At 40.1% G+C, this 15,558-nt stretch overlaps 1 protein-coding gene across 1 annotated transcript in view; it reads left to right on the forward strand.

Moving 5' to 3' along the window:
* LOC112137684 (adhesion G protein-coupled receptor B1) overlaps positions 1-11,970 on the forward strand; it is a gene marked incomplete at its 3' end in the record, with an annotated part of 57,938 nt that extends 45,968 nt beyond the window's left edge. The window contains 1 exon segment of the mRNA XM_024260102.2: positions 11,050-11,970. Within this exon segment, the coding sequence (XP_024115870.2) occupies positions 11,238-11,970 (733 nt within the window).
* Between the last annotated feature and the right edge of the window lie 3,588 nt (positions 11,971-15,558).

The raw sequence follows: 15,558 nt of genomic DNA on the forward strand, positions 1-15,558 counted from the left end.
TTTTCACATGAAAAAGGAGTTTTTACTTTTAGCCGTGTCATCGATTTTCAAAACTTAATTTTTTTTCTGTTCTGAAGGATGGGATTCCCTTAGTGTAGTTTGAAGTTTTACATGCATGGTGTGTGAGGTCTGCCCCCCTCCCTTCAAGGTAATCGTTTGCCTAAAATCATCAAACTGGATGAAAATAGTTTTGGTTACCCATCTCTGCACATGTTTAGAAGTGACTGTTTAAGATTCACTTAAGTTATTTTTTCCTCTTTATTTTTCATATTTTTTGAAGGCCTTTTTTGACTTTTTCCCACCTGATGCTGATTCGAACAGATTTTCTATTTGAATAGATTCTTTACTCATGCTTTAACACACTTCAGCTGATTGCGACAGAGAAAACCTAGACACAAGTGCATCAAATGACAACTTTCTACTTTTTTTATTAAATCAGCCTCTAAGATGCATCAAACTTTCACCAGAAAACTTCCTCCTTAAACATAAAGGAAAAAGTTTGACTCCTGTGTGAAAGTGTCTTTCCTTTCCTTAATAAAGAGCCTTTGACATTTTCCACAGTAAACACATTCATCAGCAGAGACAGATGATTATCAGTTTAATTTTGGAGCGCTGCAGGTTTACGTTTTGCAGTCTGCAGGGTGCAGCTGGAAGAGAGCAGCAGCTGTTGGGAGGGAAAAGACGGCAGAGTTTTCCTCTCTGCTCGGTTCTGTTTTCACCTTCTTCAACCAGCTCAGTTCAGGGATTCATTCCCGGTTTGGACACAGAGATGAGAGGAGACGCTGGTGTTTCTGAAAGACCTATTTAGTGTGCAGCTCAAATGTATGGTTCATTTTCTGTCCTTTTTCTCTTCAAGTAAATATGGTTTAAAATATGTATTTTGTGTTGTACACATTAGTAATATATTTTAAAGTTTACAGTTAGTAATATTAGGCAAGAAAAAAATTCAAGAATCCAATGCTTCTGGTTCAAGTTAACCAAAAAGAGTGACTCCTTGGAAGGAGGAACCTGTAGCTTTAACCCCCTGACCCCTACACTACTCCAAAAATCTTGATCATGTTTGTTTGGATATCCCATGACATGAGAGAGGATTTTTAGGTGTTAAAGATGATCAGGTAAAAAATGTTTTTTTTTTTTTTTATTGTGTGGGGCGATTCCAAAATCGGTTTGTTGTCTTGCATGTCAAGAAGTCAAATCTGAGGACAAAGGTAAAACACACAAAAAAAACATCTGACAATAAAACATCCTCCTCAACCACTCTGGCATTGAGCCATGAAAGAAACAAATAAAATACCATGTTTCTGTTTTGTTTTGACAAACACCACTTCAGGTATCGGGCTAAAGTATAATAAGAGCAGAAAACTGTCTGCAGCATAATGTCAGAAGCTCTTTGTTTTTGCCATTTTCTGTGACTCCACAATGACAGTGGGTTTTTGTATCTTCTTTGTATGTGAGATATTTTCATTGTTTTTCATTGTGACTCAAACGATGACAAAAAGTCTTCAGGTAAAAAGTCATTTCACAAATAAAATGTTGATTATTGCAAGACTTTAAGGCTCATCTAGCAAAGATTAACTAAAATAATGCCCAAAATACAACACTGAGACTTTATGAAACTCCATAAGAACATCTTAGTGTTAAAGAATCCAATGGGGAACCACATTTTTAAGTACCAAGTGATGGATTCTTCCATTCTTCTTAACAATAACTTCATTTATAATAAAGTCTCACTGACATCTGCCATGATGTTACTTGCTGTGTTTCCACTACACAAATGTGCAAAATGTTATTGAAATTCTAGAAATGTGGAAAAAACACAATTTCCCGATGTCACTGATTCCATTAAATCATCATTCTGCAAATAAACACAAACTAACTCACGCGATAAGTCATTTAAAGTGGACATACCATGATTTTCTTAAGCCTTTCAGAGTAAACTATATCCCTATATGTGATCATATATTACCTTCGGAACACTAAAACACACATTATTTATGAAATATGAGTTATTTTAGTGAACTCTTTTCATATCAGGAAGTAAAATGACTTGATCTCTGAGTCTCCGCCTTTCGCTCCTCGAGAGTGACGCCCATTTTATGATGTCAAACTAGAGCCATCCTCGTCAACGTGTCACCTGCGGAAAAAAACATCCAATATTTATTCATGAACACACAGTGTAGCCTGGGCGTTTATCCTCAAAATTGGACACCGGACCAATGGTGAAAACCAGTTGGTTAAAAATCTAAAAAAAATGCAGTCAGCAATACCAGATGAACATTTCAGGATTTATATAAACATTGTTCTGATTAGCACCGTGAACGTTTCTGTTCTCTTTGAGGCATCATCAATCTCCTTATCAAAAATACTTGTAACACGTACTTTTACTCAACAATCCACGTTCAAACCAGTTCTCCCAAATTCTCCTGCCGTCTTTCCAATATCCTCGTCTGCTCGTGCCATTCTCTGATATGTTCAGGATCCATCCCAACATGTCGTGCAGATTCCTCACCAGAATGTTCTTAACGAAGTTTGAATACTAAATTGAAATAGTGTTTTGTTGCTTTCGCTACACTGGCTTACCACACAGACAGCCGGCGTCTGCTCGACTGGTGGGGGGCTCACGAAGATAGCTGATCACTGCTAGCTTTGCGGAGAAAGTGTTTGTGGGGCGGAGTAGACCCTTCCTGGAGGGGGCGGTTCTCTTGTGACATCAGCACGTGAGGATCCGCTCGTTTTTGTGGGTATGGGAGGGGCTAGTACTGAGAGTTCAGGTTTCTAGAGGATTACTCAGAAATGTGTGAACTGATCAAAATACCACTTTGGGGTTCTTTATAATGAGGAATGAATAGTATGATACACTTAAAAGATCAAGTTGATTTTTCATGGTATGGCCCCTTTAAAACACAGGGATGGATGTGATTTGCAGCAGATATGTAGTGTTATAGTATTGTTTGAAGTTGATTGTGATAAAGAACAACAATGATGCAATGATGCACAAAAGAACAGTAAAAGACAGGAGTTTAGAGAGAAAAGAAGATGGCAACAGAGGTTAATAACATCATAAAACAACCAGGTATAAATGGCCCATCTGGAAGGGGCGGGGCCTGTCTACATAAGTAGTTACAAACACACCTGCTGGCTAAAATAGTCTTTACATTTAAACTAGTCTAAATGTACACAATACAACTGCAGTTCACACACACTTCTACATATAAACCCACACATGTAAAGCCTTTCATTCTGTCACACATACTGTTAGTGCAAAGGTGAGCTGACACCTGTGATCCATCTGGCATCTGGACTTCTTCCTTCAAGAAAGATTTGAAGTCCAGATTCCAAGACTCCATTTTAGGATGTCACGTGACGTGACAGGAAGCCTGAGCTTAATATTGTTGTAAATCTAAATAAAGATTGGTGGCTGTTCACACAGTCATGCTTAGTTAAGAAAAAATAAATAAAAAACACAACAATCAACCAAGCCCAAAAGTATTTTCAGAAGCATGTAAGACGTCTTAAATCTCCAAAAATGAGACGATGAACGGACTGAATGCAAACAAAACTGCATTTCTACACACTTTCTCTGCACAACGTAAAACTCAGACTGTTTGTCAATCACCCATGTCTACCCTGATATTTCAACTGCATACGTACATTATTAAAAGACGTTTTACATCTGATATATCATTTACGAAATGCTAGGATTGTCTTTAGCACTTTTATTTATAAATTCAAATAAAAGAAATCTTTTTTACTCACCCTTTGCTCCTTTATGAACGCAGTAGCCTCATCTGGTTAGCTTAAAGCACGATAAAAAGAAACTTAGAGAGGACATTTTCGTTAGTTTCTCTCCGGTTTGCATGACTCCAGTGTGCTGCTAAAGCTAACCGAAGAATGTCGCACACGGGCCTCCATAGTTCTGACTTTAAAGTCAGAATTCTGAGAAAAAAGTCAGAATTCTAAGATTAAAGTCAGAATTTTCCATGAACTTTTTTTTTTTTTTCTTCCATGGCCCTAATCCTCTTCCGTACATATGACTGTCAGTAAAGTGTCATACCACTGGCTAACAGTCTTCACCACCAGGATTCACCTTCAAAACTATGACTAAGAAACGATGCTGTCAAAGAAGTGAGACTACAGATACATTTGCACGCGGTTGGTCTTCATAAATGAGAAAATCTGCTTTTTTTCCTTGTCTGGATCACAGTGTGATGTGGCAGGAGGTCCATGTGCTGCACTGCTAATCAGTCAGCGATCTCTGAGCTGCTGATGTGAAAAGTGATGCTGAATGTGACTCTATCATTTTCTCATCAATGCTTCCCTTGTCTCTCCCTGAAACATCTTCATGAGGGGGACCGTGGCTTCCTTGTGATTGAGCCATTGATGGGACTGGCTCACAGAGCCAGCCTGTTGGGTGTGTTCTCGCTGATTCCTGCTCCCCGGCTGCTGGCTAATGCAGCCCCTTTGTTCTTATGATTGCTTGCTGTTCCAGCCAGGAGCTTAAATGAATAAGAAGCTGAACCACAGAATGTCTGCATCTCTGAACAGACCGCCGAGGCCATTGTTAGAGTCAAAAGTTGAAGCATTTTTAGATTATTAACAGCAATGAATAAAATACACAACAACACATGTAGTGTTGAGCAGATGGTAAAAACAAACATTTTTTTAATCATGGTTTAGACACCCTTCATGCTTGTATTTATGAGCTTATCATTGAGAGTGATTCAGCTTTTAAGTGATCCATTAAAGCAGAATTATTTAACCGATCATTCGAAGGGTGGGGGGCAGGGGAGGAGGGGGCAGCACAACAAGCCAAAAAAAAAACACAATTTAAAAGGCCATTAGCAAACAAATGTTTCCACTCAACAAACAGATTTAAGGATTATACAGTCATCTCTAAGTCATTTACTGGACCCTGACTGTCCTCGTCCAAAAGGACGCAGAAACAAACAAATAAAAAAAAATGTCTCAATTTCTTGAGGTTAAGGATCATCTGTATGTAAAAGAGCTAAAAGACCTACTGAAAATATTTGTTTGACAAAGTACCAATACACATTCCATCCCTCCATACATTCTTCCATTCATCCGGAGGCTGGATGTGGGACCAGCAGTCTACGCAGAGTTGCCCAGACCTCCCTCTCCACAGAAACCTTCTCCAGTTTTGGGCCTCAGTACCCCTAAGTCAGGGCTCTGCAACCTGTGGCTCTGGAGCCACATGAGGCTCTTTTATCCCTTTATTGTGGCTCTTTAGCTTTAAGGAAAAATGCTAACGATTGAATACATAATAGATCAGTAAGTTAAGTTTTGTCATTTCTGTTTAGATTTTTTTTTTAACATGTCAAACATCTAAGCAAAAAAATAAAAAATACTGTCGGAAATTCTGTAGAAATGTTTTTTTAATTTGTATTTTTAATTTATAGTTAGTCAAATAAAAGTTTTTTATTTTTATTAGGGTAAATTACACTATAGTGTTTAAAATTTTGAACAAATGTGGTTAAAAATGACTGAAATGATTTAGAGATGTGTGTTTTCAATAAAAAACTCTTGTTATTTTACATGTTTTGAGTTTTTTTTAAAATAGATTGTTGTTTACTTTTTAGATTAAAGCGATAAAAGCACACCAAAATCCCAATGATAATAAAAATCACAATAACTGTCATGTTTTTTTAAATTGAAGTAAATCTGCCTCTGCAGGAGCACTGTCAAAAGTAAAATAAGCTACAACTGTAAAATATAGAAACATATAGACACTGTTGAAATTCAATTAAAGTAATATTTTACAATAAATTCTCGGTTGCCAAAAAGCATAAATATTGTGCATTTTCAAACGGTAAAATGGGACTTTGTGGCTCTCGTTGGGTTTTTTTCTGTAAGAAACTAGACTAAATGGCTCTTTTAGTGTTAAAGGTTGCAGACCCATGCCCCAAGTCAACAGAAAGACATAGGCCCAATCCCAATTCTTCCCTTCTCCCTTCCCCTTTATTTACCCTTCCAAATGGAGAGTTATGAAAAATAATGTCTCATAATTCGGATGTCACTTTCGTCGATGATGTCACCAATAATCACCGGTCCGCTAGCTTTTGTGGGGAGCTTCCTATACATAACAACAGTGGTTTTATAACTTTAAAAAGGTCATGCTACAACAAAAAGTCATTACTTACATTTAAATTTTAATTTCAGAGCGCACCCACATAAGAAAAGCCCTTCTCAGCTCGACGTGGTTTACCCTCGCGACAGAGGACTTTGTTTCCGGATTTAAAAAAAAAAAAAATTCTGTATGCATTTCCACTAAGAATGCCCCATTCAAACAGAGCGGTATGGAGAGAAGGGGAAGGGAGAAGGGAAGAATTTGGATTGGGCCATAGTCCCTTCAGAATGTCCTGGCTCTTCCTATGTTCATAGTGGAACATGCCAGAGTACCCCCAGAGTGAGGTGTTCAGGAGGCATCCTCTGCACCTGTCCATCCATCCTGTTCCATCCTTCTTACCTGCGAACAAGACCCCAAGATACTTAGTTCCCCCACTTAGTGGGGGTTAACTCTCCACCTGCCCATAGAGGGAAATCCATGGTTTAGAACCATGACCTCTGACCATTATCCAGTATCCTAATATAAATAACTTCTGTTATTGAATGAAGGACATTGGAATCATTCTGACTACATGTTATTTGATAAATCTGATAACCGAATCATCAACTGATTGTGAACGGGCTCGAAAAACGATTGGCTTGGGAAAGAAGACATAAACAGCTCAAAGTCACCCTGTATCAGACCAATTTAAGCTGATGTGTGCATCTGAGAGGTATAAAACAGTCTAATAAATTTACTGATCAGATTTTTATGTTTTTGGGAAAGCTGTCTACCATTTTTAAAATTATGATTATGTATATATTTTGTTTATTTAATACTTATTAAATTTGCCTTGTGAAAATACATTAAAAAATCCAATATAAAGTAACTGTTTATATAATGATGAATGTTTTTCTGTGCAACAAGAGATTCCTCACATCCCACGTTGAGGTTTCCCATTGCAGTATTAAAAACACTGGAGAAACATCTAACTTTAACATGTATACTGTGTTGCGGCTGTGTTTTCATTACATAACCGTTGACGTGACTATTGGTGTAACTCGTATAAAGATTTTAAGTTATCAGCTGTTCATTTAAAAGGACTTCATAGACGTTTGCCTTTTTTGGTGTCAACTCAGTCAAATTTCATTAAAGATTGTAGTCCATGCACACTAGGTCTGGGAATCACTGGGTACCTCACGCTACGATGCGATACACGATACAATGAGATACGTGATACATGGCTCACGATATCAATGGTATTGCGATACAGCAATAATTGGTAAAAATTGTCTCTAATAACTCACATTATATAAAAGAACACATATTTTTTAGGAAAATATATCCCCTTTTATTTTTTAGCTTGAACACAACCATAGTAAACAACTTGTGTCTTATTTTGTGCAACAAATAATAGACACTTTTGTGCAAATCAGTAATACTATGTCTTTGACAAACATTGACCCCAACTGAATTGGAATTATTTGTAAAGTACAGTGCTAACAAAAGCTAACATGAACAGCAGTGCCACTGCTTAGTGCAAAGTTGTTGTAAACAACAGAAGAAAATTAAATAACTGAAGTAGCTTCCAGACAGACGACTGCCAGTCTTGCTACATGCACCCCCTATCTATCTCCAAAGGAACATCTCACCAAAGGATGACAGATACAATGTTTTACATCCTCTTCAAATGAAAATAAAAGATTGATACTCGGTGAGAACCATCGAGAATCTAGAAAAGTTGCATTACCTGCGATAATGCCAGTGTGAATTCTTTTTGCTGAATGCTGTCGCTGACAATGCTGAAGAAATGTATTTTAATTTCTGAATAATGTCATGAACGTACTGAATGATTTGATACCGAACTTGCATAATTTGTAGAAAGTGCACAAAGAGTTTCAAGAATTTCATGAAAAAAATAGCAATGTTGCTAAACTTAACTCCAAATTAGCCCAAAACACCTCAGTAGAGACCAAAATTAGCCAAAAAGCTAGCATATTGCTAAAATACCCACACAAGTCAGAAATGGCCCAAAAAGAGTCAGTGGATGCCAAAATAGCAAAAAAAAAAAAAGCTAATATATTAGCTTAACTCAGAATTAGCCCCTAAAACATTAGTAGATGCCAAAATAGTTAAAAAAAAAGCTAGCATGTTGCTAAAATATTAGCTTAAGTCTAGCCCAAAAACCCCTGTTAAATGCCAAAGTAGCCAAAAATGTTAGCATGGTGCTAAAATATTAACATTTCTTTTTTTTCTTTTATTTTCGAACAAGAACAACAATAAAACAAAGAAAAATGAAAAGCGCAAAAGCAAACAAACAAAAAAATATAAGAAAAAAAGCAATTTCTCCCACCATCAATCTTGAATGCAACAAAAGATGTTCAGTTTGAAAAGGGGCTTTGGATGAAGCTAATAGCTTATCAACTCCAAGCCCCTTTTACTAAACTCAAGATTAGCGCAAAAAATCTCAGTAGAAGCTAAATTAGCCAAAAATGTTGGCATGTTGCTAAAATATTAGCTCAGCTCAAAATTAGCCTTAGAAACCTCTGTCATTAGGCTTTTTTAAAAAAAATGTAGGCTGTTTAGGAGTTTAGATAATGTTTCAGCTACATGCTAGCTGTTTTGGCTAATTGAGTTTTTTTTTATTTTAGTTTTTAGGCTGTTTTGAAGTTTAGCTATTTTTTCAGCTGCATGCTAGCTGTTTTGACTAACCTAGGTTTTTTTTTAGTTTTTTTATGCTAATTTGGCAACTAGCTAATATTTTAGGTGGCTATCAAATTTAGCGTTTTCAGCTATTAGCTTCAGTGATTTCAGCAATCAGCTTCAGCATTTTCAGCTATCAGCTTCAGTATTTTTAGCTATCAATTTCAGCATCTTCAGCTATCACCTTCAGCATCTTCTGCAGTCTAATCCAGTTTACAGCATTCACACTAGCATCATCGCAGATAATGCTATACATTTAGCTCATAATTATTTTTAAAAGTTATAGTTTTAAAGTTTTGTAAATGTAGTTTTAGTGTTCAATAAATGCTTATCCTGTTCGACCTAAGGTGTGTTTTGGATTTTGGCCCCTTGTGCGATTTAGTTTGACACCCCTGATCTAATGGCTTTGTGACAAATAAAAACACTTGAAAACCCTTTTCCCTAATCTCCTGAGGACCATTAAGAAGTGAAACATTCCAAGACAACTTTATTTACCCAAAGCCTGTTTTGCTGCGTCAGTTTTAATGAAAGTAGAAATTCTTGTACTAGAACAGGCCTCTAGCAAGTAAGTGTCTTGAAGTTGACTAATGGCATCCGGACTTAAAACCCATTTCACCTCTCATCCAAGTGCCTCAGTCTGTGTGGTCTTCCATTGAGAAAATAACGGATGACATTTTTGAGCAGACATTAAAAGAAGGGAGTTTTTTCTTAACACTCGAGGAGTTGCTGGTGACACTTAAACACAAAATCTTTAAAGGCCTCGTGCAGTGGCAATTTTTTTTTTAATTTAGAAAGTAAATGGAACTTGGAAAACGAATCTGATAAAAATATTCACTTAAAATGATCCAGCGCGATTTTATTGATCATTTTATGGTCGTGCACAGCTTTAAATTTGGGCGATAGGTGTTGATGGGCGGGGGCTGCGCGTGACGTCACTTCAGGGATCCCAGAGTGTAAACAACAATGGCGGACGGTTTGAGAAGCGACGTAGACCACGATTTAGCGGATATTTCTTTGGATGAAGGTGATGAGCCTTCATCAAACACGGGAATTTTAACGACACAGGGTTAGGAGGGTGTACAGCCCTACCAGTTTGAACCGGAGGTTTCCTCATCTGAGGATACAGGGGCTTCGGATGACGATGGTGAAAGCTCATACAGCGATGGCGCCGAGAAGACGATCAAACTTGACTATTTAGAAGAAGTAAAAGTCCTAACAAGGTTTCCGTAGGTGAACCTGCGGAAGGATCATTACCGGAAAAGGAAAGGTGCCGCCGCTGCCGCGGAGCGTCCTTTGTCGTCCTCCTCCAGGGCCGAGGCGGACGGAGCCCCGCGCGGAGGTCACCCCTGCCGGCCTCACGGCCCCAGGAGGGAGTAAAAACCCTTCGTGCGGGCTCGGCTGCCGGCGCCGGACAACCGTCCGGCGAACCCACGGCTCTCCCCATGCCCGGCCCGGGGCCTCGCAACAGCAAACCCCCCTCAGAGCGGCGCGGCGGCCTCACCCTGGCCGTCCGGCGCGCGCCCGCCAGGTGCCCGTACACCCCCCGCGTTCCTCCTCCGGATCGTCGGGGAGGGCTCAAAGCCTCCCCCTGACCGGGGAGCGCCCCTCTCCTTTATTGAAACGGTAAATTCGTGAAGGGAGACCCCCTTCTTCGGCACATTACTGCACCCTAATACCACACTCCTATTCACCATTATCCCGTTCGAATCCCCAAATCCACGGCAGTCCAAATTCTATTATGTTAAGTAATTCCATGCCCAGAAAGTCATCACAACACTAGCGGATCTAGCTGTATGTTCCTGTACTGACGTCACACGACCTCTGACCTACTTATCGGTGGCTGCCCAAAATCTGAGCGACCGCGCTATCTTTGAACGCTTGAAGAGAGTGCACGGGGCCGCGGGTGACAAAATAATTATACGGGGGTTCATTTGTGACATAAATACTAATGTTTTATTGCAGTTTAAGAAAAATCACGATTTTCACCGCACGAGGCCTTTAACATACAGTAACTTTTCGACTGTTATTGCGATCACTCCAGTAGATTCTGGGGGGGAAAAGCGGCATAATTAAATCAAAGAATATAAACACTGGAGCTCCGGTGTTAAAGGGTTAACTGGAGACCAGTAAGACTTGCAAAATGGAAACAAGCATTGCCACTGTAGCTTCTCTGAGTTTAATGCACAAAGAATTGTATTAAATATCTGTCAGTAAGCTAGATGGATGTCTTGGTGTAGAATCAGACAAATCTAACTATCCACTTGTGTTTTTGTATTCCACAGACTTCCCTTTCATCCTGAGGTTGGCACACATCTGTAGGTCTCCTGCTGGATCGTGGGAGGAGCATCGTTCCCCCATCCCCTTTGTCCTCATCCTCACTCTTTTTCTTGAGTTTGAAGACTTGAAAGTTGTCCCCTTCAAAGCCACAGGCCAATAAAGACCTGTCATCTCCTTTTTTTAACAGTAAATCATGGCAAACATATTTTTCCTTCCTGGCCAAGCAAGGTGGCCTTTCCCAGTGCTGCTTTTGTACTTTGTCCCTCTTCTTCCAATGAGGAGTTGGTGCCAGGTCGTCCCCTCTAGTTTAGATTTTGATTCCTGCTCCACTTTAATCCAGAACCGGTTCTTTGGGTATTTTTTATCTTCATCTGTGTTTCCCACTGTGCCTTGCTCATGGACCCTGCAGAACCCAGATCCACGTCGCTACACCATCTTCATCAAGTTGACCAAGCCCACTAATGACTGTGTGCCCTCACAACTGCGCACATTCCAGTACGATTCCTTCCTGGAGACCACACACACCTACCTCGGCATGGAAAGCTTTGATGAAGTGGTGGGTCTGTGTGATGCCTCCGTGCCAGTGGCCTTCCTTGAGGCGGGAAGGCAGTTTCTGCAGATCAGGAAGGGACCTCCTCGGGCTGGCATGCTGGTTCCTCGCGCCAGTGGGGATTTCAAAACTGAGTACCTTGTAGTTGGCAAGCGCAATCCAAGCATGGCAGCCTGTCAAATGCTGTGCCAGTGGCTTGAAGACTGCTTGGCCTCCAGCACGTCCAACAGGCCTTGTGGCATCATGCAGACCCCATGTTTGTGCTGGGAACCACCACCACTGCTCAGCCAGTCGGACAACTGTTATCACAACGGGCTCTACCTGGAAAACTGTTTACCCAGCATCAAAGACAGTGAAAAGGTTGATCAAAACGGTGAGTAAGGACTATTCTTTCAAATTAAGCTGCTTTCTGGATGAAAAACTCCAGTCCTTCAAAAGCATCTGACAACAAAGTTAAGCTTTCTTGCGTGTTGACAAGAAACAGAAATGTTGTAATGTGTTTTTCTGATTTCAGATGCATTATGCATTTAATTTCTAAGAAATGTAGAAATCTCTGCACCATTGGTGAAAATGCTATTGGGTTGCCCTGCTGGAAGAGGGACAGAATCTGAGGTTTAAAGTTTCTTGTGATGGAAGTGAGCTCTGTGACCTTGTAACGTCGGCAGCGCATTCAGTCTCTTAGCAGTCTAGGAAGTGACACTTGATCGGCCCCAGGGAAGCTTTTGGGAACAGAGGAGAATCAAGAGCTGATATTGGATAGCTGTGGGGATACTCGGCATCGGGAGGGGAAGAGGAGGAGAGTAATGCAAATAGAGATAAAAGAAGAAGATGGATGGAGAGAAGGGCAGAAACAAAATGGGCTGAGGGCTTGTAGCTTGAAGTTTAATTGTCTATTACTTGATCCTAGCTCCCTTTCGTTTCCCTCAGTGGACAGGATGTGGTCTGACATCTCTACTCTTAGTTTGTGGAGTCCATGCTTAGAAAATCACTTGGCTTCCTTTTGTCCATTATCTATTTCCCCCTCCTTCATCTGCTGGTGTCCAATGATTAACACATGGTCTTATTATCTGTGTCCTCTTCCACTTCTTCCTTCCTTTGATCTGAACCATCATCCTCACCTCACCATCTTTGCCACCCCAGGCTGATAGTGGGCTGATATTGAGCCCGTTGTGGGAAGCAGAGAAAATGTGGTGGTGTGTATCTCCTGTGCTATCCTCCTCCAGTCTCTGAAGCAGCTAATATTCCCATGCCACACTGGCCTTCCCTTCACTGGTTATTCCATTTATGTAATCCTGCTTATGGAGCACCAGCAGGGTGTGGGCTGTGCATGCCTTAAGGTGTGAAAGGAAGGAAAACATATTAACCGTCCCTCTTTTGGTGTATAGAGCAATGAAACAAAGACACTTAATGGCTTTTCTGTCTTGACGTGCCGCAGCCCACGTAGGCAAATCGTCTCCCAGCTGATAATCTCAGCTTCAAGTGAAAGAGTCACTATGAAGGCCTTTTATATGCTCACATAGGAGGAGCACATCATTTTTGAATATTTGGCAGGATGGGTGAATGAACGGATTAAATTGGTTGGATGAAGATAAAGAGGCTGGGGAGATGAAATGGGTTCTGTGTGGAAATAGGTCGGGGATCCATGCAGTTAAGTGGAGCCTTACAGTGGAGAAAGCACGGCACGTGATTGTTGTGAGTGATGAATGAAGGAAAAACAACAGCAGAGAGAATGGGGAAGAACAATAAAGGCGGCGGACAAAAGGGGAGACGTGACATGGTGTGAGGCAAAGCAGGCCTGATTAGGATAGATCAAGCAATCCACAGCCAGGCCTATTTGGTTTCAGAGCCATCAGTAACCAAAGACTCCATTGATTAGAGTCGGTCTCTTCCCTAGTTCCACCTTCTGTCTGCAGCACACTATGGACTAGGGCTAGGTATCGATAGTAATTTGCAGAAACGATTTGATTCTGATTTTTTTCAATTCTTTCAATCCTCTCAATTTAATTTGATTTAATCCAATTTGAGTTTACACAGTTTACACATTTATACACATTTGTTTAGAAAAACACCAATAATCTACTATATGTTTTGAATATATTAATATTAATCTGATCCAGTTCACATACTGTAAATGTATCAGTGAAATAATGAGATTGTTAATATCATCCAGTATTACATGGATTCTCTAAAGGAGAAGTTCTAACTAAAATGTTCAGATCATTAACATTGGAAACATTGTTCTGCTTCTCCTGGAGGACGTTTCAGTTTGGACAATAGGTGGTGATCGTGCTATAACATTACACCTTATTCTAGAAGAAGACAGTATGAGGAAAAATGATGTTTCAGACCACAAATGGTTACTTTAAAAAATTCCTTAAGAGTTTAGAAAATGAATGTCTGTGAGGATCGACCGAGCGTTAGCATTAGCTGTCCTATTGGTAATTCCCCTAAGTGTTAGCATCAAGCTAGTGGACTTTAGCTTCATGTGCTAAATCGATTGATATTTTTATGAATCAATTATTGATCTGTTAAGTTTAAATGGATTCAAATCGATGACTACATTTTATCCACCCAGCCCTACTATGGACATGCATGTTTCACTGTGGAGGTCCACAGTTGTGGTTCTGCCAACTCTCAAGCTCTGCTATTTTCAGGTGGAATAGAAGTAGGTTTCAAAATAGCTGCATGTATTTTACATATTTAGCTGTTGTGTATAATAAACAGCAGCATTCTGAGTAAATGCATTAAGAGATTTATTTCAATTTATCTATAAAGCACCAGCTTACAACTGAGGTTGTGGGAGAACGCTACACAAAAGGCAGAAAACACCAGACAAATCTTTATTTATTATGACTGTTAAAATCCTAGACGCTTCCAACAAGATTACTGTAATTGTATTGTAAGGATTTATACAGGTGACCAACAGACTATATTGAAGGGTTTGTGGAGGAATCACCGTGCTGAACAACCAAAGGGTGACAGTGGACAGGAAACCTCATAGGATATTAGGATAAAAGGTCTATACCAGTAGAAAGAGAAACTCTACTGCAGCAGATGAAGGTTTAGTGCCCCCTCTTCCCCATGCTCTGCATAGCTTGAGAACAGATACTACAGCACAGACCCTCCAGCCGCCTCCATAAAGGGTGCTGAGTATCCATCCGCAAAGCCAATGCATTAGTGGCTCTTCCCACAGTAATGCATGGATCCTCACACGCCTGTGCTCACACAAACAGCTTCCATGAGGCTCATGCTGGAACAGAAAGTGACTTAGATACCAAGGCGACCGGCTCCTTCTGCTTGGCAGAGGGTGACTTACAGCCGAAGACGATTCAGGTGTGTGTGAGTGGGTGTGTGGAAGGGGAGGTGTGGGGCTCTTGGCACGAGCGCATGAAGAGTCTTCATGTGGGGGTGGGGGTGGGGGGGGCAGTTTGGAAAAGAAGTAAAGTTACTGCATTTTTCCTGTTGTTCCTTTTCCTCACCATTAGGCCTCTACTTACCATTATTTTGCATTATGGTATCATACTGTTTATCTGTACAGTCATCCCTGTTTGAGTCATTTTTAAACTTCTACGTTCTGCACAATTATCCCCAAAACATCATTTTATCTCTAATTTCCAACTCCAGGCTGTATGAACTCCAGTGAATATTGGATTTAATGTTTATCAGATGATGTGTCCTGTCTAGCAGCGGAGCAACGGATCAGAGCTGAAGGTATCTTGTGTTAGACAGATTTTACTATTACAATAGAGCAGAGGCGTCAAACTCAATCACACAAGGGGCAAAATCCAAAACACACCTTAGGCCGCGGGCTGAGCAGGATAAACATTTATTGAACATTCTAAAACTACAATTTTGAAGCTTTAAACCCCTAACTTTTTATCATAATTATGAACTAGATATATAGCATTACCTGTGATAATGCTAGTGTGAATGCTGTAAGCTGAATTTGGCGACAGATGATGCT

This window comes from Oryzias melastigma, linkage group LG16, assembly GCF_002922805.2.
Source record: "Oryzias melastigma strain HK-1 linkage group LG16, ASM292280v2, whole genome shotgun sequence".
NCBI classification, from domain to species: Eukaryota; Metazoa; Chordata; class Actinopteri; order Beloniformes; family Adrianichthyidae; genus Oryzias; species Oryzias melastigma.